The sequence below is a fragment of the Chrysemys picta genome, chromosome 10 (assembly GCF_011386835.1).
Source record: "Chrysemys picta bellii isolate R12L10 chromosome 10, ASM1138683v2, whole genome shotgun sequence".
Lineage (NCBI taxonomy): Eukaryota > Metazoa > Chordata > Testudines > Emydidae > Chrysemys > Chrysemys picta.
In genome coordinates, this window is record NC_088800.1 from 70871998 (window position 1) to 70893582 (window position 21585).

Genomic DNA, 21585 nt, shown 5'->3' on the forward strand with positions numbered 1-21585 from the left:
CATATACATCATCGTTTCAGCATGTGCTGGCTGACAAGCATTAATCATACACAAAAAGCCAAGTTGGAAAAAAATGCAGGGCTGCAATGGGATTGCATGGCTATAAATGAGAAAAAAATTTGGCCCTCTGCCCTCAGATACACCAATGCGATGTCCACGGCCATCAATGGGAACTGCATACATGTACGTGAGGGCATATTTGTAAATACAGACTTGGGAGAACACGGGATAGGATGCAAGATAAGCCTTGTAAGGCTGGTTAAACGCTTACGCATTTAAACGCAGAGCCCTTTAGCTGTTCTACCACCCCTCCCAATATCAGACTCTAACCAGTGAAGCTGAACACCCACATCTCATTTTCACCCATGAAGCCACTCACTTTGGTTGGTGAAAGAATTTTTCCCTATGCATTTACAAAAAGTGTTCTTGCTAATCTCATCATGCTACTAGCTTTATTATAAAAAAAAAACAAATTTAGTCATCTGCATCATAATAAATAAATAATATTGAGAAATCAAGGGCCTGATTCTCCACTCCCTTGTGCATTTATAGAAGTGCAAAGTTAGAGCAAAGGGGGTGCAAAACACTTTCCAACCACTTTGCACAGGTGCAGATGCCTACACAAGGTGCCAGACAATGACAAATCAGGCCCCAAGGCTTTGGGATTTTGAACATAAATACTGCCTCAATAGATTTTAATTCTGCAGCTTTCTGAACTCAAGTTATACACCTGGGCCACATTCTGTCCTCAGTTGCAACAGTGTAAAAATGGGATTAATGCCAGTGAAATCGGTGGAATTACTTCAGATTTACACCAGCATGCCTGAGATCAGAAACTGACTAATCCCTTATCCATGACTATATTGGCCTTCTGTGAATGTTTAGGTGCTGTTAACCACCAGTAGGGTGACCAGATGTCCCGATTTTATAGGGACTGTCCCGATTTTTGGTCTTTTTCTTATATGGGCTCCTATTACCCCCCACCCCCATCCCGATTTTTCACACTTGTTGTCTGGTCACCCTAACCACCAGAGAGAGATCAGACACAGCCTTACCCAAAACTGAAAACGTAAGACTGACAAATCACACATCACAACAAGTGACGAGAGAGAGATCTAAGTGTATTACACTAATGCTAAACAGTATAGTGTCTCTTAAGCTCAGGACAAACTCCCACCCTTAGCATTGGCTGCTGGGCGGGGGGAGCATAGCAAAGCAGGGCAGGCTGGTTCAAGATGAAGTAGTGCAATGCACTGCCATTTGTTTCTTCTTTTACCGGAGTAGCATGTACCCTTACGCTAGTGGCTGCTGCTAGCTGCAGCATACTTGCTAACTAGCCTGGGAACTAGGCACTCCCACAAGCCAGCTTGTCATCCCATTGAGGGCCAAGTGGGATTGGCACACAGGCCAAGAGTTTTTCCTAACACTCTTGTGAGTAGTAAGGGGAAGAGACCCTGCACTGATGTCTTGAGAGAGGATATGGGAAGACAAAGAACCCTACACCATCTTCCCCCTCAACACATCAGAGGGCAGGGGCTAGCCCAGAGAGAAGATTAGAACATTGCACATGTGCAAAGAGTCATTACAATCCAATCGAATACGCTGCACATTCAACTTCCGTCAACAGATGCAATGAAAATAAATTCACCCTCACCAATATTTGGCCACATGTTTCTAGATAGGTCTGTACAGAAACATAAGAAGAATCCTCTGACAATTGGACTACCAAGATGTCTCAAAGAGGACCTGTCTCTTATGTATTTCTCACAAACTAACTGTGCCGATATCAATGGCAAAACAGACACACTCACCCCAAGCATCGTTCTGTTTTCATGATCATAGTACTGCTTTTCTAGCCTGGATAAACTCCCTACAGCAGTAGTGGGCAACCTACAGCTCATCAGGGTAATCCGCTGGCGGGACGCAAAACAGTTTGTTTACATTTGCAGAGCCACCCGCAGCTCCCAGTGGCCACGATTCACCGTTTCCAGCCAATGACAGCTGTGGGAAGCGGCGGCCAGCACATCCCTGCGGCCCGTGCCGCTTCCCGCAGCTCCCATTGGCCGGGAACGGCTAACTGCGGCCACTGGGAGCTGCGGGTGGCCGGGCAAATGTAAACAAACTGTCTGGCGGTCTGCCAGCGGATTACCCACCACTGCCCTACAGTGACAGCGAGCACAGCCCACTGCAGGGAAGGATTTTTCCATGAACCTGCATCTGCAAGAAAGGCTCTCCCAGAAGTTGCAGATTCACAAAGCAATTTCCAGCAGTTTCCATTATGCACAATAGAAGGTCTTTCTAATTTCATCTCCTTTATGATGTTGTTCCTTTAAAGCCACAATGGTGGGCCTGGTTCAAGTCTGTCTTACACCAATGTAAATCAAAAAGAATGTCACTGAATTTACACCAGTGTAATACAGGTATAAGCAAGTTTAGAATCAGATCCAACGCCTTTTCAATCTAGAAGGTGCTTGAATAGCCATGAATGATCATGGCTATTTAAAAACCTCTCGTTAACCCCACACAAGCAAAGGAAGCACACAAACAAAGTCGAAATATTACATAATAACCGTCTGATAAATTCCATTACCTGCGAACTGGGAACAAGGGCCTTCCACCAATGTCCACCCTTCACAAGGTCAACTTCACTTAATGGCATTGACACTTTGCCTATGACACAGTGGCGTGAGAATTTGTCAAAATCCACTATGGTTAAAAGTAGAGTTCTTCTTTGGGCTTCTAAAAATGGGATTTCAAAGGTGTATCTCTCCTCAAACACTGGGTTCTGGGTTTTGCGTTTTACTCCTGTCTGCTTGGAGTTCTTCTGATCTGGAAGGAGGCAGATCTTGACATAAGGGTTGGAATGAGCCATATCTTGTCTTGAACCATCATATGAAATTGGAGGAGGCAGATCTTTAGCCTCAATTACCCTCACTATTAGATAATTATGCAACAGATCATACTGTGTGCTAAAATGCAGCATGCCCAGTTGATACTTCGATAAGATTTCCTCGTCTGTCAAGGAGTCCATGTCATCACTATTAGAGTCAAGAGAGTAGAGTCTTGGTTCGAATTTTCTAAAATAGTCATCTGGGGTATATGTTTTTCTCAGGATAGTTGGCTGAACTATTTCTTTTTTAGCGCCTATGATTCCAAACTCAATAGGTTTAATGTCAATTAGTGGAGAACTTGGCCTTCTTGATTCTAGACCTAGGCAAAAGAAACATACAAATAGCAATGTCAGTAACTGGAAAGATCTTATTACATCCCAACTTAGTCTCTGTCCCACAGCTCTTACAGTCGGTCTTTTTGTTCTGTTCATACAAAACCCAGCACAATGAGGTCCTGGCCCATGACTGGGGCCTTAGGGGCTATTGCAACACAAATAATAAAATAAACACTAATATCATAACTAGTTAATCGTTAAGTGAAAACATCAAATAGATTTCTCTCCCCTGCCCCTGTCTAACTCTGTGATTCTGTCACATTCATCCTTTAGCAAAAATATAAGTTTGGCCCCTTTCACAGTCTCTTTGTGGTACAGTTTAAGATTTTAATCAACATACCTTAGGCTTGACTTGGATCTCTCTCTAAAAGTTGGCACTAACCTAAGCTTTGGGAAATTACGTTAATTTTGTATGGCTGACAGCCTTACTTGAAATCCGCCTTGTGAGGCTGTAAGTGGACCGTGATGTATCTGAAGATGATCGCCTTCTGTCAGGAGAAGAGTCTTGAGGAGTTGGAGGTGGCTCGCTGGTTGTGTTATCAGAGTCTCCGTCTTTGTCCTCATTTTGATTGCTTATCCTGTGAAAATGAAAGACCTCTGGATGTCTGAATCCAGTAAGTGTACTGTACACATAACAAACAGGATAAAAATCCCTCTTCTCTGATACTTTAGACTGAACCCTGGATGAATATCATGGATGCTAGAGCTCATCTTCAGATCTAGCTGGAAAACAGAAGAGTGCTGAACTCTATGGTTTCAAGGCCCTACAAAACATGGATTCTCTATCCTTTATTTTGTCTTTCAGACTTCTTAAAATGTAATGAAGCTTATTAGCAACAGCAAGGATATACACCAGTATGCACTTTAACACACATCTATATAGATATGCTCATGTTTCAAATACATCCATGCAATACAGACCTTGCAGCATTATTGATATATGTAGTGAAAATATTTAGACCATTACTTACTGCTGTATATTTAGGGTATAGTGCTGGAATTATGGCTTTCATTAGGACTGGATAGTCACACTATGAATAGCATGGGAAATAACCATGATCAATCTTCTCACATCATGTTTCATATTAATATATGGTAGTAAATGAGCCATAAAGTTTGGAAACGTGGCCCTGTAAAGCAGGGTTTGTTGACATACCTTTTAAGCAGTTCCTGTCCCCTTTTTAATTCACTCTTTTGCATAATAATTCTGCTATATCTTGTTTTATTTGTGGGAGAATTTAAATAAGCAAGAAAGGTTACATGGCCCTCACTGAAACTTTGTGAAGGTTTAAAATGCACAAAGTGATTATGAGAATGGGATCATACAAAAGTCCACAAGCAATCCCCTTGTTAATTTAAATCTTCTACATAAAATAAATTCAGTGAAAATCTCAGCCTCCCACAAATTGCAGCAACTCACATTAAACAGAACAAATCAGAACCTCTTAAGTTCCCCTCAAAGAAGAGCAAGAGCAGACAGGAACAAAAATCTATAGTTCAAGATTCTGATGTCAGCTGCGCTGGTGACAGTCTGGAAAAAGTCCAATGAAGTCAATGGAAGAACAATTTTATACTGACATAAGTGAGATCAGAATCTCACCCTTTTTTTTTTTAAACAGTATTTCATTCTTTGTAGTGTACCAAGATAAAATACACTTTTCTGGTTAAGCCACAAGACAAAAGAACACTCAGAAAATAGAAACTGGGCACAGCCAAAGTTCAGCATGAAATAAGCAAATCAGATAGAAGCAGTGCTTGAGTTTTGCTCCTCATTCACTCTTTCTATATTTCCGGCTATGTCAGGTATAAAATGAATATGTTGAATCATTTGCCTCACAAACCACTGATGAAACTAGGCTGTTAACGATATTCCGTAGCAAGTAGTAAACTCAAAAATCTAAAACCAAACTTAGGAATAGACTAAAAATGGAATTCCAGATCTGAAACTACCTCTCCCCCAAGTTTGGGGGAAGAAGTTCAGATCTGGATCTTGTGGTGCTTGGAGATCTGAACCCACCTGAGCTTCACAGTCCATTGATATTTAATAGATTTTTGATAGCAAATTAAAAACACATTAAATGAACAGACAATACCCAGCTTTCAAACGCAGTTGCTTAAATCCTTCAGCTGGATATAAAAATCAATACTTAGGAGCATAAAAGTCTGCTTTTCATGCCAAGACACAGACTTGAGGATTTGAACATACTTATTATGATTCACATGCCTGCAAATTAAGCCTACAGAATGGGGGCAAAGCAGGGGCAAAAAGAATCAGAAAAAAATCATTAAGGATATTCTACACATGCTAAACATAATAGTGAATTAACTAAGTAACAAGCAGGTGACCCTTTGCTGGGAAATTGCTACTGAACCACAATAATTTTTCCTCAAATAAACTTTGGCTGTGTTTGGAATAGCTCTGTTCATATTTAATCAGAACCTTTGTTAAGGAGAATTGAGCTCTAATTTCAGTTTAACCTTCCAGAACACACAGTATTTATCTTCGAGTTTTTATGTAGGAGATTTCATAATATACAGAGCTGACAAGCACCCCAATTCCCTGCCAATTTTTTTGCGAAGGCTAGGAAGCAAACAATCATGATGAAATCACAATAAGGATTTGCCATGTGTGCAAGTCAATACAATTAGATTTGCTTCAGCAAGATAAACATACTTCTTTTAACATTGACGTTGTAGGGTGCTGTAAAAATTCAGGAAGTGTGAAAAGTCAACATCTACTGAAAGAAATTACTTAATTCCACAGCAGTTGGGCCCAATCCTGCTTCCCTAGCATACCCAGAGCTTCTACTACTGACTATGGGAATGCTGCGGATACAAAGAATGGAGGATCGACGCAGACATTAACAAGATTGCTCCCATTCATCTAGAGACCATGAGAAGGACTGGGTGGGGGGGAAGCACCCCCCCATATGACAGCAATGGCCATGTCAGGTGGACAAGGAGCAGAGGATTGGATGCTCTTAGTTGTGAGCCCTTAGGCATTTTTAGATACTTTTCAGGGGGAGAAGGGGCAACTCAAGAAATTTACTTGTTCCCCAAACTCAATGCATTGAGGCAGAATGTGGATCTTTTTAAATCCAGGTCCTAATTCAGGGTGTTATACTGCTGCCCAGCACTATAGCATGGGAACATTTACCATGCAAAAACAATTAGTGTAACCAGACCTCGGAGCAGTTTTGAAATACATATTCACATTAATGTACATATGCACAGCCCAATTCTGCAACTCTTACTCATGCCGAGTAGCACTTACTCACGTGATGAGTGCAGTACTGCAAACTCCAAACATTTAGAAACCTCCCCACCTCCCTGCACCCAAAACAACAAGACCAGGCAAAAGGCACCACTTCTCTCTTCTATCTCCTGAGATGTCATTCTGTCCCTCTCCATTCTCCTCTCCATCTTTCCAGCCCTCCTCTCTCAGTCTCCTTACCCCCTATATATATATTCTCTCCCTTTCCCCTCAGTCACCCATATTCTCCCAGCATCTCCCCCATATTAGCATACCCCCAAATCTCCTTCCCTATGCCCGTTTTCCTTTACGGTCTATCTCTCAGCCTGCCTCCCTCCCTCCTCACCCCCTCCATATTCCTTGGATAAAGTCAGCTGCCACCACCATATATTCCCCTATCCCCTCACTATCTCTTGCATGGGCTACATACAGGAAACAGAAGCTGCCATTTTAGCTGAGGGCATCTTGGATTCAATCATATGAAAAGTAATGGGAGACAGCAGCCATTTTGAAGCAGTTTGCTGCCCAGCTTCTAGAGACAAAAATCTTTAAAGAAACAAAACAAAACAAACACTAAACTTGTAAGATTTGGGAAAATATCATGAGAGCTGATGACTTTGATAGTCCCTAGAGGCTGCTGGTCTGACTATATGTAACACAGCATAAGAAAGGATTGCAGAACAGGGTCCTTTAATATAACTTTTTTCACTATGATTTATTGCAAAAGTTAACCAGGAGGGATCCTAGAGGCAGCGGAACTGGTGCGGATCCAAGACGCAGGTGGAAGGGAATACTGCTGGAGCCCACAAAGGGGGTCCACATCAGCTGCACATTGCAAAGTCCAGCTCCCCAAAGGAACTGAAGAATCACCACACAGATGGGTTAGTGGGGGGCGGGGAGCAGAGAAGGAACAGAGGCCCAAAGGTGGTGATCTACCACTACTCAGCCCCAGTGGCCACAGATGGTTGGAATTACTGCCTCAGGGCTAGAGTTGCCAACTTTCTAATCACACAAAACCGAACACCCTAGCCCCGCCCTTTCCCCAAAGCCCCACCCCCCACTCACTACATTCCCCCTCCCTTGGTGGCTCAGTCTCTCCAACCCTCACTCACTGTCACTGGGCTGGGGCAGAGGGTTGGGGTGTGGGAGGGGGTGAGGACTCTAACTGGGGGTGCAGGCTCCAGGGTGGGGCCAGAAATGAGGGGTTCAAGGTGTGAGAGGAGACTCTGGGGAGGGGGCAGGGGGTTAGGGTGCAGGGGAGGGTGAGGGCTCCGGCTGGGGGTACAAGCTCTGGGGTGGGGCTGGGGATGAGGGGTTTAGGGTGCAGGAGAACATAAGAATGGCCATACTGGGTCAGATCAAAGGTCCATCTAGCCAGTATCCTGTCTTTCGACAGTGGCTAATGCCAGGTGCCCCAGAGGGAATGAACAGAACAGGTAATCATCAAATGATCCATCCCCTGTCATCCATTCCCAGCTTCCAGCAAACAGAGGCTAGAGACACCATCCCTGCCCATCCTGGCTAATAGCCATTGATGGACCTCTCCTCCATGAATTTATCTAGTTCTTTTTTCAACCCTGTTATAGTCTTGGCCTTCACAACATCCTCTGGCAAGGAGTTCCACAGGTTGACTGTGCATTGTGTGAAGAAATACTTCCTTTTGTTTGTTTTATACCTGCTGCCTATTAATTTCATTTGGTGACCTCTAGTTCTTGTGTTATGAGAAGGAGTAAATAAAACTTCCTTATTTACTTTCTCTACAACAGTCATGATTTTATAGACCTCAATCATATCCCCCCTTAGTCATCTCTTTTTCAAGCTGAAAAGTCCCAGTCTTATTAATCTCTCCTCAGATGGCAGCCGTTCCATACCCCTAATGATTTTTGTTGCCCTTTTCTGAACCTTTTCCAAGTCCAATATATCTTTTTTGAGATGGGGCAACCACAGTATTCAAGATGTGGGAGTACCATTGATTTCTATAGAAGCAATATGATATTTTCTGTCTTATTTTCTATCCCAGGGGTTCCCAAACTTGTTCCGCTGCCTGTGCAGGGAAAGCCCCTGGCGGGCCGGGCTAGTTTGTTTACCTGCCGCGTCCGCAGGTTCGGCCGATCGCGGCTCCCAGTGGCCGCGGTTCGCTGCTCCAGGCCAATGGGAGCTACTGGAAGCAGCAGCCAGTATGTCCCTCGGCCCATGCAGCTTCCTGCAGCCCCCATTGGCCTGGAGCAGCGAACCGCGGTCACTGGGAGCCGCGATCGGCCAAACCTGAGGATGCGGCAGGTAAACAAACCAGCCCGGCCCGCCAGGGGTTTTCCCTGCACAAGTAGCGGAACAAGTTTGGGAACCACTGATCTATCCCTTTCTTAATGATTCCCAACACTCTGTTTGCTCCGGGTTTGGGGGCGGGGAGGGGGGAGTGGGAGGCTCAGGGTTGGGGCAGGAAGTTGGGACTCGGGGTTGGGGCATGGGCTTACCTCGGGCAGCTCCCAGTCAGGGGCGCAGCTGGGCTAAGGCAGGCTCCCTGCCTGTCCAGGCTCCGCGCCGCACCCCGGAAGAGACCAGCAGGTCTGGCTCCTAGTCAGGGGGCCAAGAGGCTCCTCACACTGCTCTCGCCCACAGGCACTGCCTCCCCAACTCCCACTGGCTGCAGTTCCCAGCCAATGGGAGTGCGGAGCCGGTGCTCGGCGCGGGGGCAGCATGCAGAGCCCCATGGCCCCCTGCCTACGAGCCGGACCTGCTGGCTGTTTCCGGGGTGCAATGCAGTGCCAGGACATGAAGGGATTAGCCCGCCTTAGACTTGCAGCACTGCTGAACAGACTTTTAACAGCCCGTTCGGTGGTGCTGACCAGAACCACCAGGGTCCCTTTTCAACCGGGCATTCCAGTCGAAAACAGGACGCCTGGCAACCTTACTCAGGGCCTGCCACAGATCAAGTGAAGATTTCTTCTACCCCACCCCTTCCTGAAGCCCCTATCAAGCCTAGCCACTTGTCCCCAAGTACTCGATCATTTCTGCAGCATATCTTTCTAAGTCCAATAAAGCTGTCTCATCATTTTGTTCACCTGCACACGCTGTTTCCTTATTTAGCATTGATTTTATTTCCAATTCCCATTAGCTGCAGATAAATGAGTTTCTAAGCATAATTCTGACCCTTAAAAAACGGCTCCCTGTTTAAGAACCACTATGAAGCTCTACTGCTAACCTCTCTGCACCTTCTTTCTACACTAATTCAAAACAATAAACAAGATGCTGTAATTCAAACAGAAAAGGATGAATTTTATATACCGTTTACACACAAACCCGATAGATCTGGCAGGAAAAAAAATGAAAGCAAGGAAGCTCCTAGGGGAGGATGATAGTGATCACGTGTCTTCCTATCTATCCTCCAGCAACACAGCGAAATGTGATGCATTAGGGAAGCAATTAAGGGGGCACCTCACCTGTTGTGGTTTCAGAAACACATTGCACATTTAACCCTTGAGTGTCAACTACTCTGCTTCTATGGGACGCAGTGTGGCCTTGCAGATAAAGCACTGGGCTGGCACTAAGGCTCCTGCTCTGCCAGTGGCCTGCTGGGTGACCTTGGATAAGTCACTTTGCCGCTCGGTGCCTCAGTTTCCCCAGCTGCAAAATGAGGATAACAATACTGGCCTCCCTTGTAAACTGCTTTGATGTTGTTGTTATTGTTGTTGTTTTAGGATCAGATTTTAAAAGCACTTAAGTGACACAGGAACACAAATCCCATTAGAAATTCAGTTTTTCTAGGGGATATGTTCTCTTAAGTCACCTTGGTGTTTTTGAAAGTTCCCCCCTTTAGCCCGGTTAAATTAGAATAACGTTAATAAGTTCAGTATCTATTTCTTACTCTTATAATCCTCAAAACATTCTAGTAGATATTGTTTAGTTTCACTAAGTGCTGCTTGTATGCTATCTTTCTGCCTAGAATAATATCTTACAACCAACCCTAAGCCCTCCTAAGAATACAGATTTATCCTGGAAATAGCTAAAGTTAAGGGTTATTTCAGCCATTTTCCGTGGGGCTCTGCATGGGTGCAGGGGTTCACTGACATGCAACAAATTGCTGAATTAGGGCCTGTGCCTGAATCCCTCTTTGTCTGAACAGTTATCTGGTGTATTGCATATGTCTATGGTTAAGGTAGATCATAAGCTCCTCTGGTAGGAACCTTGTCTGTTATGTGTTCATAAAATACAGTGCATGCTCTAAGTAATAATAATAATAATAATAAATATAGATCCTCCTACATAGTCACTTGACTGGCAGTCTGGAAAATTACAGCAATCAGAGGGCTAAAGTGCTCAAAATAACATAGTCCAATTTAGAAATTCAACAAGAATTCAAATGAAATGTATTGTTCTCAGCATGGAATACAAAGCTAGGCCAATTACCAACTTGCTGTGTTGGCTTGCAGGATAGTTTCTGACTTAAGCACTGGGGTAGCTATATTTCAAAGACTCCAGCTACCTGAATTAGCAGGACATGTTGTTTAGCTTTACTGCAGTTATATGCACTGTTTATATAGTTATATACACTGTTTCCACTCCTAACACCGACTCTTCCCACCAATCTCTTATTGTATGTATGCCATTAGCCAGGTGTGTGGCATTTTTGGATTCTTATAGCCTCATGTTTATGACCTCAGCACAGCCAAAATAACATTACCTTTGTCATGCTGCTATACACTGGAGATAACATTTGCTTAATATGCACATCTAAACTTACAGCCAGGCTGGCGTCTGTGCAGGAAAAGGTCCCAGGATTTCAACTTCATCTTCGCTCGACTGACAACAGCTACAGTCAAAACACTTCTGACAACAATTTCTACAAGTCCATCTGCACAGCAAGAGATCCGAGAGTCTAGAGAGCAGACCCTGAGGCCATTGGAAACCAAAGAATAAGATTACAACCAGTAGATCATTGGTGAGAAATAACACTCCGCTGTATTTATGTTTGTGTCTCTGCAGCAGAACATTTGGAACTCTATTTATTCCATTTATATAAACAGACAAGTGCCGTGCAGTTACTGGCACAATCTCACTGAAGCCATAACTAGGCAGGGAAATAAACATTCACTGCAGGTATTTTCTTTTATAGCATTATAATGTACGTGGGCGAAAGAGCGATTTACAAAACACTATGGCATAACAATATGCTAGAGCAGAAACATGCCCATTATTTCATTCACATTAACAAACTAATATATCAACAAATGCATGGCAGAGAGAAGAAAAAACTAAAGATTAGTGAAAACCTCAATTTAAATTCACAAGTTGTTGCACAGCTGAAAAAACCTAATGCAACAATATGAATGTATTTTAATACGGTATGCATGTAAACATATGATATTCATATGCTCCATACATGCAGTATTACAGCCTCAAATTTGTCAGCAAAATGTATCAGCCTAGGTACAAAATCTTGCCTGACTCTTACTATGATAATTAATTTATTGAAAAAGCTAATGATTTAAAAAAAAAAAAACATTTTTTGCCCTCAGTAAGTATAGAAGTACACTTGAGAACAGAATTTTGTATGGTGGCAGTAGTAATTATCTAACAGTGCTATTACATTTATTACATGCACACACATAATATGTAATAATGTATACACTTTGCCTGTGTATATTTATTATATTATATATGTTATGTTATAATGTTATAAACAAATATACACAGGCGAAGTGTATACATTTATAGCAAGGGGGAGTGTATCCCAAGAAAGGAACTGTGTCAGAAGAAGCCACAGTTCCCTTCCTTCTCTCCCTTGCTTCAAGAGGGTATAAACTTGCTGGTGTCTTATATCAACAACAAATAACTATCCCATTCCCACCACACCCTCTAAACTCAGCTTGCTGGTGTACTGGAGAGAGAGGGGAGGAGGCATGAAGCCAGCCACCCCTACCCACCTTTCCCAGGTAAGGGGGGGAGAAGAAAGTGTTTGTAAGAAGGCTTGCAGAGCAGCACACAGATTCTAGCTATCTGTTCTCAGTGGTAGGTGAAAACCCAGAATGCATTATGAAACCCTCACAAAGTCAAAATTTGAGAATAGGCTTTTTATAATTGTACCAGAAATTCTTGAACTGTATCATGTTTGCAGTGTTCAACACTGTCTGTATAGGGAGGCAGTCGGCACTCATTGGGAGGCCTTCCCCGGGAGCACAGGGCTGCAGAGAAGGACAGTAGCAGATTGATAGTAAAACACATTTTTATTCCACACCTGTAAAAAAACTGAATTTTCCTGCTATTCAAAAAAATTAGTTTTTCTATAAATGAACCCCAGAAATCAGAAAAGCCACAAAGCAAGGAATCTCGCGTACCATCTATACCTACGGCATTAGAAAAGATTCAGAAAATGCAGGACAATCTCCTCTGGATGACGAGATGAGACAGAATAGGGAATGAATCATCAGATTAACTCACCTCATTTATCGGTTCCAACTGTCCTTTTAGATATCCATGATGGAGCAAAGGGGAATAAAATGAAAAAGACAAAACCAGTTTAGCAATGCTCAAATAACTCTAAATTAGCACCAGCCAGAGAACAATTTCTTTAATTTCTCAGGACATGCTATTTCCCAAGCTTGTCCTACTTAATTTTAGGGGAAGGGGAAGAATCTCCTGAGGGAGCAACAATGTCTTCTTCTCCCCTTCCCTTCCTGCTGCTCACCCTTCCCTAGGAGGATCTCACCACTCTCACCCCTGTTTACAGCAAAAGAAACGTATGTATTGCTTTTGCTACCATCCCCCTCCCAAGAGACATCATGTGCAACCACACTCTTCGTGTGTCCCTAGGAAATTACTTGATTTCTACAACTATTTACTGCATCAGTAGCAAACCACATCCAGGTCATAGATACACTACAAGCTCCTGGTAATAGAGACCTTGGTCTCAATTCAGTTCTGGCAAAAATGGTTGCAACTCCAGAGATATTAAGACCAACACTTTCAGAAGTGGACACTAACTTTGAGTACTCCCATTTCTGTGTGCCCAACTCAAGACACCCGGTGCCTGATTTTTCAGAGATACTGAGCACCTTTAACTCCCATTGTCTTTCACTGGGGTGGTGGGTCCTCAGTATTGGAACAATCAGTCCCAAGGTGTCCCTAGGTGACTGCTCAAAACTTGTCACCCAAGATCACTGACCACTTTTGAAAATTTGAGCTGAAGTGACTTGCCCAAGGTCACACAAGAAGTGTGTGACAGAGCCAGGAACAGACCCCAAATCTCCCACGTTCCAATCTAGTGCTTTAATCGCACCATCCTTCCACTCTTATTCACTTTGTTTGTGCTATTCCTGCTGTAACTAGCACTATTAGCACCTTTACTTTCATGAGCACCGAATTCACCAAAATTCACTAAAAAATCTCATTTAAAAAAGTTTGGATCTCTACTGTGATTGCTTTGCTATCTTTAACCCCTGCTCATATCTAGTAGTTTTCTGTCTCATGTGCCTTCCTTTAAAGATGGTTTCCTTAAGGGGCTTGCGCTCCCAAAAGTATACTGCTTCTATTGGCTAAATTCTCTATGGAAAACATAGACAATACAACTTTTTAAAAAGGAACTAGATTACATTAGATGAAATTTAGCTCTACAATGGCTTCCATAGAAAGCATTTTAGCACAAACATCCATCGTCACGTTCTCACAGACCGTTGCTTAGTGAAAATACCACCACCTGTATGAGGTAAGGATTGCAAGGATTGCAAGGACAAAAGTGCTGTATTTTGATATGGCTACACCCCAAAAATCATTTTTAAAAACCCCAGGGTTCTGTCATCCCCCAATTTACACACTAAATTCCACCCAAAACTGGTGTGGCATATTCCAAGCCTGCACTAAAATGCCTACGCTGCATTAAGACGAGTCCATTGGATTCATGCCCTGCAGCCAAACAGCCCAGCATGTACTGTGAGAAAAGGCCATGTGGCGTAAGAGAGTGGGGTGTGGTAACTCCAGGCAGGCCTGCATCAGACGACCCTCCTGGCTAAAATGTATCAGTTGTGCAAGAGAGGCATCAAGTAAAACAACCTAGATCTGCTTTACAATAAAATAGGTCCTTGGGCAGCCAGCACCCCACGAACATGAGCAATGCTACCCGCAGACTCTATCATAAAGTAAGCGGAGTTCCATCCTGTCTGTGTGCTCAATCCAGCTCCCCCAGAAACCCTAGCCAGGAACACAGGAGTGATGACAGAGACAACAGGCAGGAACTAATCACCATAGCACAGCAGAAGCAAATGAACAGCCAGTGCCATAAAATACATAAATGCACAGATCCATGAAATAAAAGCAAACACGAACAGCTGTCTGTGTCCATGCCAGTCACATGCAGCAGGGGGGCTAGTTCTGGGGGAATGACAAAGGTTTATAGAGTACAAATGATGTGATAGCCAGCAGGTGCTGGGTAAGCTCAGTTGGAGTTTAAGACCATAGACACTATAACAAACCCAGCACATATAGGCAGACTGGGTCTACCATGAGATTGGCCTACTCCACTGGGAATGCAAAAGGAATACCACTCGAGTTACTGCTGCTGAGCCTAGACTTATTGTACCAGATCTGCAAATTCAAGATCAACTCTTCAACTCAGGAGCATAATCCATTTGGGAGTCCTGGTGCCATGAACAAACCCCCATCACAAAACAATACATAGGATGTGTATTGTGGCCTAGGGTGCCTGCATAGTCCTTGCTACTTGATGACCTGGCTGACAGCTGTTCCTTGATACCTTGGTTTCCAGGATCTGCTATACGTGGGGCTGTTTTGCTATCTTTACCATTACACTTCCTGTGCCCCATATGCTGCTGTGCTTAGCAGTTCCCTGCATCCTCCAGATCAAGAGTGACCAGCATTTTTTAGGTGGGTGAAATTGCAGAGCCGGGGCTCGCTTTTTCTAGCATGAATATATGTACATACATGCATGTATGGGCATATACATGTCCCCTCTGCTTCTGTACACTTTGGTCACTTGCGGATGACAGGGGTCCAGTACTACACCATTGATATTACAGATATGGGGCTAAAAACATTAAGGGTGGAATTTTCAAAGGAGCCTGACTTAGGAACACAACTCCCAATGAAAGCCAATGAGCCTTGTGCTCCTAAGTCACTTATGTACTTTTGAAATAATAAATCATAATACTTCACACACACAAAGCCTGACCTAAAGCCCACAGAAATCAATGCAAAGATCCCTACTGACTTCATTGTGGTTTGGATCATCATAGTATCTTTCATCCCAGGATCTCAAAGCACTTTAACCAATTTGCAGTCAGTACATCCCCGGGAAGTAGGTCACGATTGTCATTTCAGAGATGTGAAACTGAGTTACAGAGAGGATGACTTACCCAACAGCATTTTACATCCACTGTGCACAGATGTCATTGTCAGTGATTGTGCAAGGCAGTGAAGAACCAAACCGAGTCATTGTCAGAGCTCAGATAAGAAGCCAGATTTCCTGGCTAACATCTTCCAGGAATTTTTAAACCATAAAACCATGGGTATCAAAACTCATTCTGGGGAGCAGGTCAAATTACATTTTGAATTATGCACCATGGACCCAGTTTACAGCATTAGGGTCTCGTATACAACAGCCTATCCACCAAAGAGCTCCTTCTACCCTGGCACAATTACACGAGGGACAGGCTAGGCTGAGAGTAGTTATAAACCTAGAGGTTCAGGGCCCCCTGCCCATCTAGCTTTCAAGAGCCCCTCAAAGTAAGGACAGCTTTAAGTGAGTGTTGTTTTCATGGCCTGGGGCAAGTTGAGTGGGCCCCTATTTTGAAGTTCATAGTTGGTGGTAATATGTCAGTATACCACATTGGGGTGAGGGTCCCTGTGTCTGTGTCCATAGCAGGTCCGTTATTGGTGTGAGGGGCCCCAGTTTCAATCTCTGAAGGGATTCCCATATGTGTGGAAGCCCCCATTTCTAGGCTTCCACGGTGGGGGGGTGTCTCATGTAGGTGGGGGGTGACAGTGTGAGGCGCACGTCCCATCCCTGCTGGTGGTTCACAGGACTGCAGAGTGTGAGTAGCAAGGTCATCTCACACCCTGGGGGAAGCTCTGTGCCCTTTCATGACCTTCTGGCTGGCTGATTCCTGAGCCTCCCAGGCCCCTTCCAGAGGCTGCCCGGCCTAGTCCTCCTCCCTCAGCAGCAGCCACCTAAGCTCAACTCGGGAGCAGCATCCATGGTAACGCCAGCTGGATGAATGGGGGAGGACTTGGTAAAGCCCCCCTGGCTGCTCCTACTCCCGTCTCCCTGCCCGCTCTTGCTCCCACTCCGAATTCAGTCCTAGACATGGAACACGCAGTCAACAGCTGGATCCCTGAACGTGCAACAGAACAGCAGCAGAGGCAGCTGCAAAAACTGTTGCTCTGCTTCTCTTTGTGCCCGGTACATGCAACTCTGCACTATGGCATCACAAACTTCTCACACGCACACTCACACAAGAACTCACATATATGCTGACATTTACACGCACAGACCGTGCACAATCCCATGCACACACACAAACATAAGCACGCCTACGTACAACACCCCCCCACACAGACACAAACACAGTCAGTCCCATACGTACACCATCAGTCAGATGCACAAACACACACACAAACACGCACAAAAGGGGATGTTCAGCTTCATTCTTAAGAACAAGGCGAGTTCCAATCACACAGACTATTCCCCCAAACCCTTTTCCTGTAGTACTCCACAAAGTGTTTCCAACAACCCACAGTTCTGGTCTGAATCAAGATGCATTGGCTGACTGCTGCTATTAAACAAATGCAAAAAGCCGAACCACTAGCGCGTCAGGTTGGGTATGTCACTTGAGAGCTTCACCTTCTGGGCAACTAACTAACTCACACACCCAAGTTTACCGTTAAGCGGGAGAGGGAATCACTAGCCTGGGCTGGATGAACATGCAACCAGGAAATTGAGCTGAGTGCTAACCCAGGTTAGAGCAGACCAGGTTTCCCTGTGGTCCCCGGGTCCCCACCCCGGCAAAGAGGACATTACCTCCCCAGTGCTGTTCAGACCTACCTGTATATACGCCATCTTCACTAGGTATCACATTAGTTCCCAGCACAGCCCGAGCATGGCGTCTCTCTCCCCTTTGCCCTCAACAACAAAAAAAGACGTGACTAGGTTGCTAGATGAGCACTGACCATCTCCGCTCCCCCTGGCTGCTCGCTGCCGATCGGCGTCTCCCCCGCAGCGGTTCCCTAGCCCGGCGCTGTCTAGGATTTCGGGCAGGTTTGGTCTGGGTCCCCAGGCTCTCTGTGCCGCGCCGGGCGGGGAGGGATGTGCTCTGGCAGCCTGTCACCCGCTGCACCCTCCTGGGCATGGCTCGGGGTGAATTTCCCCTGCTTGGACTGCCGTGGCCGCAGCCCTCCCTCTCCCCGGGGTCGCCAGTCGCCTCTCTCGGGGCAGCCTCCCTGAGCGTCGAGCCCCAAACTCCCAGCCTGCGGCCGGGACCGTCACCCCCGGCACCCGCCGCCGCCTGCGGCCGGGACCGTCACCCCGCCACCCGCCGCCGCCTGCGGCCAGCAACACGCGGCGCAGAACAAGACCCAGCCGGAGCCCGACTCCCTTCGCCGGGGCCGCCAGGGAGAGCAAGCGGGGTATAGCCCCGGCCACAGCAGCAGCGCCCCCTGCGCTCTGGGCAGCTGGAGCCCAGAGGGGATCGCTGCCGCCCCGAGGAGCCGCCAGGGGGTGGAGGGAGGCTGCCGCGGAGGCTCCCAGTGGAGTTCGCAGAGCCCGTGGAGCCTGGGTAGGCGCTGGGCATGGTGAGACCCGTGCGTCTGGTAAAGGAGGGGGGGAGCGGTGGAGGTCTTGGGTGGGGGGCAGGCCCCCAGGAGGGCCCTGTAAATCTAGGCTGTGGCTGTGTCTGCTGCACAGGATGGGAGCTCAGCGTGGGAAAGGAGTGAGGGGCTGAAGGAAACTGATGCTGTGCAATGGGGTGGGAAATAGCTCAGTGGTTTGAGCATTGCCCTACTAAACCCAGGGTTATGAGTTCAGTCTTGGAGGGGGCCACTTAGGCATGGGGGCAAAAGTCAGTACTTGGTCCTACTAGTGAAGGCAGGGGACTGGACTTGATGATCTTTCAGGGTCCCTTCCAGTTCTAGGAGATAGGTATATATCTCTATATATTTTTATATTATTAAGCACCTTAACATGCAACAGAGCCGATGAAACTGCCTGCCACCATAATGTGCCACAGGCTGGGGACCAGTCAGCTAATGTGTGCGATGGGAGGAGGGGGGAAAGAGATGGGAATCCCCAGAACATACACTGGTGGGACTTGTGGCACCCATGGAGGGAATCCTGCCTCTAATGCCACTTGGGAACTCACCAGGAGCCTGTCACATACAGTAATAGAAAAAACACCTTGAGCCAGTGCTGCTAACTCCGGGGTTTCACACATTAGCTGACTGGTCCTGAGCCCCTCGCACATGTTGGTGGCAGGTAGTTCCATCGGCTCTGTTGCATGTTAGGTGCTGGGGATCCCCACCCCATCACTCACCTCGGCTTCCTTCAGCCCCTCACTCCTGTTCCAGCTCCAGCTGCTGCTCTCCTGTTAGTGCCTGAGAATCACTGCTTTCATTTTTGTTGTCTTAAAGTAAGTTTCTAGCCCTACGGACTGTCGAGAAATGCTTGAAAATGTGACTCCTAAATGCCAGAAGGCAAATAAAAAGAACCCAACGTTTATTATATTTATAATCTCTCAATTGTCTAGGGGACCTGACTGATGATTTCTAAACACTTGGGTTAGCCATACCCATTATTGCAATGCAGAATATACTTTAGGAAATTTACAGTGTGTAATGGGAAGGGGCATATAATTACTGAGGGAACCATCACAGTATACTCTGTTTGCAGGGGTGCCCGAATGGGAGGGTGTCTCATATGCAAGTTAGGACCCCATTTTCAGTCTCCTCTGTGTTAAGCTAGCCCTGTTTTAACCTTTGCATGGGGACCCCGTGTGAGTATTTGGGCCCCTCTGTCTGTGTATCCACAAGATCCCAGTGAGTGTGTGTAGACCCCTGGGTTTTGGATTCACAGAGCTCACTGAATGCATGCTGGGGTCCAGTCCTCCTTTCTGTGTTCACAGATGAAGGGGGCTACATCTAAGTGTGGTTCTCAAGGCCCCACGTGACCTCCTGAGGGGCACTTCCATGCTGGCATTTCACAGGATTGCAGGCTACGAGTCACATGGTTAGCCAACAATATCAGGAAGCTCTGCCCTTTCATGCCCCCCTGGCTGAGTCCCAGGCCCCCTCCATTTGCATCCCCGGGGCTGCTCTGCCTGGATATCCACCTGCTGTCCAGCAGCAGCAAGCTCCCCTCAGCTCAGCAATTAGAATAAACATCCCTGGTAACACTATGGATGGGGGCTGGGGTCGTTGCTGAAGCACTCCTGGCTGCTCTGACGCCCATCTCCCAGCCTGCTCTTGCTCACATGCCAAACTGAGACCCAGAAACGGAACCCTGGAGTTAACAGACGGCTCATGGCACATAGAGCAGCAACAGGAAGTGCAGCAGAGGCGTCTGTGAAAACTGTTGTTCTGTTTCACTCAGGGCACAGTTGCACACACCGTGCAAGAAGGCATCAAACATTTGTCTCATCCACACACACATATATGCAGACATTATTACATCTAAATAATAGCTTCACACAGAGATACCAACATCACACATACACAATGTCAAGTATCAGGGGGTAGCCGTGTTAGTCTGTATCCACAAAAACAACAAGGAGTCCGGTGGCACCTTAAAGACTAACAGATTTATTTGGGCATCTGAAGAAGTGAGGTTTTTTTACCCACGAAAGCTTATGCCCAAATAGATCTGTTAGTCTTTAAGGTGCCAATGGACTCCTTGTTGTTTTTGTACATACACAATGTGTATGTCTGAATGAATGTAAGTCTCTCATATCCACAGAATCTCACTAGCACATTCACACACACACACACACACACACACACACACACACAATGTTACTTTCCTTTTGTTTTACTGATTTGTACCAACACAACCTTAAAAGAACATGCACCCAACACATAGCTAGAAGGGATGCATTCAATTTCTTTTATTTACTTTTTTTAATTAAGGTCCAGTCACAAGAACAATTTCCTCAAACTTATCTTGGAAGAGATTGTTTTGTAACCCTACTTAGTATTGTCAACCGCCAGTAAGCCACAGTTCTTGTCTCTAAATACATTAGAAGCAAATATTACTATTGAATGCAAAAATCAGAACAAATAATAATGCTACAGGTTGCATCTGTCACTAAAGAACTTAACCTTTTCTGTAACTAACTCTCAAGTTTCCCATTAAGTGGGCGAGGGAATCACTAGCCTGGGCTGGATGAACATGCAGCTAGTAAATTCAGGTGAGTCTAAACCAGGTTAGAGCAGACCCAGTGTCCCTGCGGTCCCCCTCCCCAGATAAAGAGGACATTTCCTCCCCAGTGCTGTTCAGACCTACCTGTATATACGCCATCTTCACTAGGTATCACATTAGTTCCCAGCACAGCCTGAGCATGGCGTCTCTCTCCACTTTGCCCTCAACAACAACAAAAAGACATGACTTGTTTGCTAGATGAGCACTGTTCATTCCTTCTCCCCCTTGCTGTTCACTGCCTCTCCGTAATGATCAGTGTTTCCTTCACAGTATTTCTTTAGCACAGAGATGTTGATTATTTTGTTTGTTTCTAATATTTCTTGTATGGTTTTCTGGGTTTCCAGGCTCTCTGTGCTGCGTTGGGCTGGGAGGGATGTGTTCTGTCAGCCTGTCACTTGCTGCATGATTGATTTCCCTCTTTTCCTTCTTCCCTATGCTAGGCTGGTGGTGAATTTCCCCCTCTTGGGCAGCAGCTGCAGCAGCTTTTGCACTTCCAGAGATCTGGATTCCCCTCTCTCAGTGCATCTCTCCTTGGATTTGTTTTTCCAACTTAAAGCCTGAGGATGAATCCGGGGGAAGTGTCTTCTGCAAACAGCATCATCCATCTGCCTGCAACCATATGGACAAGAGCCTTTGAAACAGCAGCATGTAGGAGGGTCCTTTTTGTCAGAGAACAAGAAGCAAAACGTC

At 45.6% G+C, this 21585-nt stretch overlaps 1 protein-coding gene across 16 annotated transcripts in view; it reads right to left on the reverse strand.

The window, feature by feature from the left end:
* SYT17 (synaptotagmin 17) overlaps positions 1-21421 on the reverse strand; it is a 76152-nt gene extending 54731 nt beyond the window's left edge. The window contains exons 1-5 of one of the 16 annotated variants that reach the window (XR_010590852.1): positions 20980-21421; positions 12815-12935; positions 11221-11369; positions 3656-3804; positions 2591-3210 (exon numbers count right to left, since the gene is read on the reverse strand). Coding sequence is in view for 13 of the 16 variants with exons in the window: in XM_042853236.2 (XP_042709170.2) it covers positions 2591-3210; positions 3656-3804; positions 11221-11369; positions 12564-12701 (1056 nt within the window). In the remaining 3 variants the exon portion in view is untranslated. Of the gene's footprint in view, positions 1-2590; positions 3211-3655; positions 3805-4646; positions 5225-6500; positions 6823-11220; positions 11370-12563; positions 12774-12814; positions 12941-17532; positions 17872-20979 lie in introns of those variants that run through there. The other 15 variants (XR_010590851.1, XM_005307188.5, XM_065558926.1 and 12 more) reach the window with 15 other exon arrangements.
* Between the last annotated feature and the right edge of the window lie 164 nt (positions 21422-21585).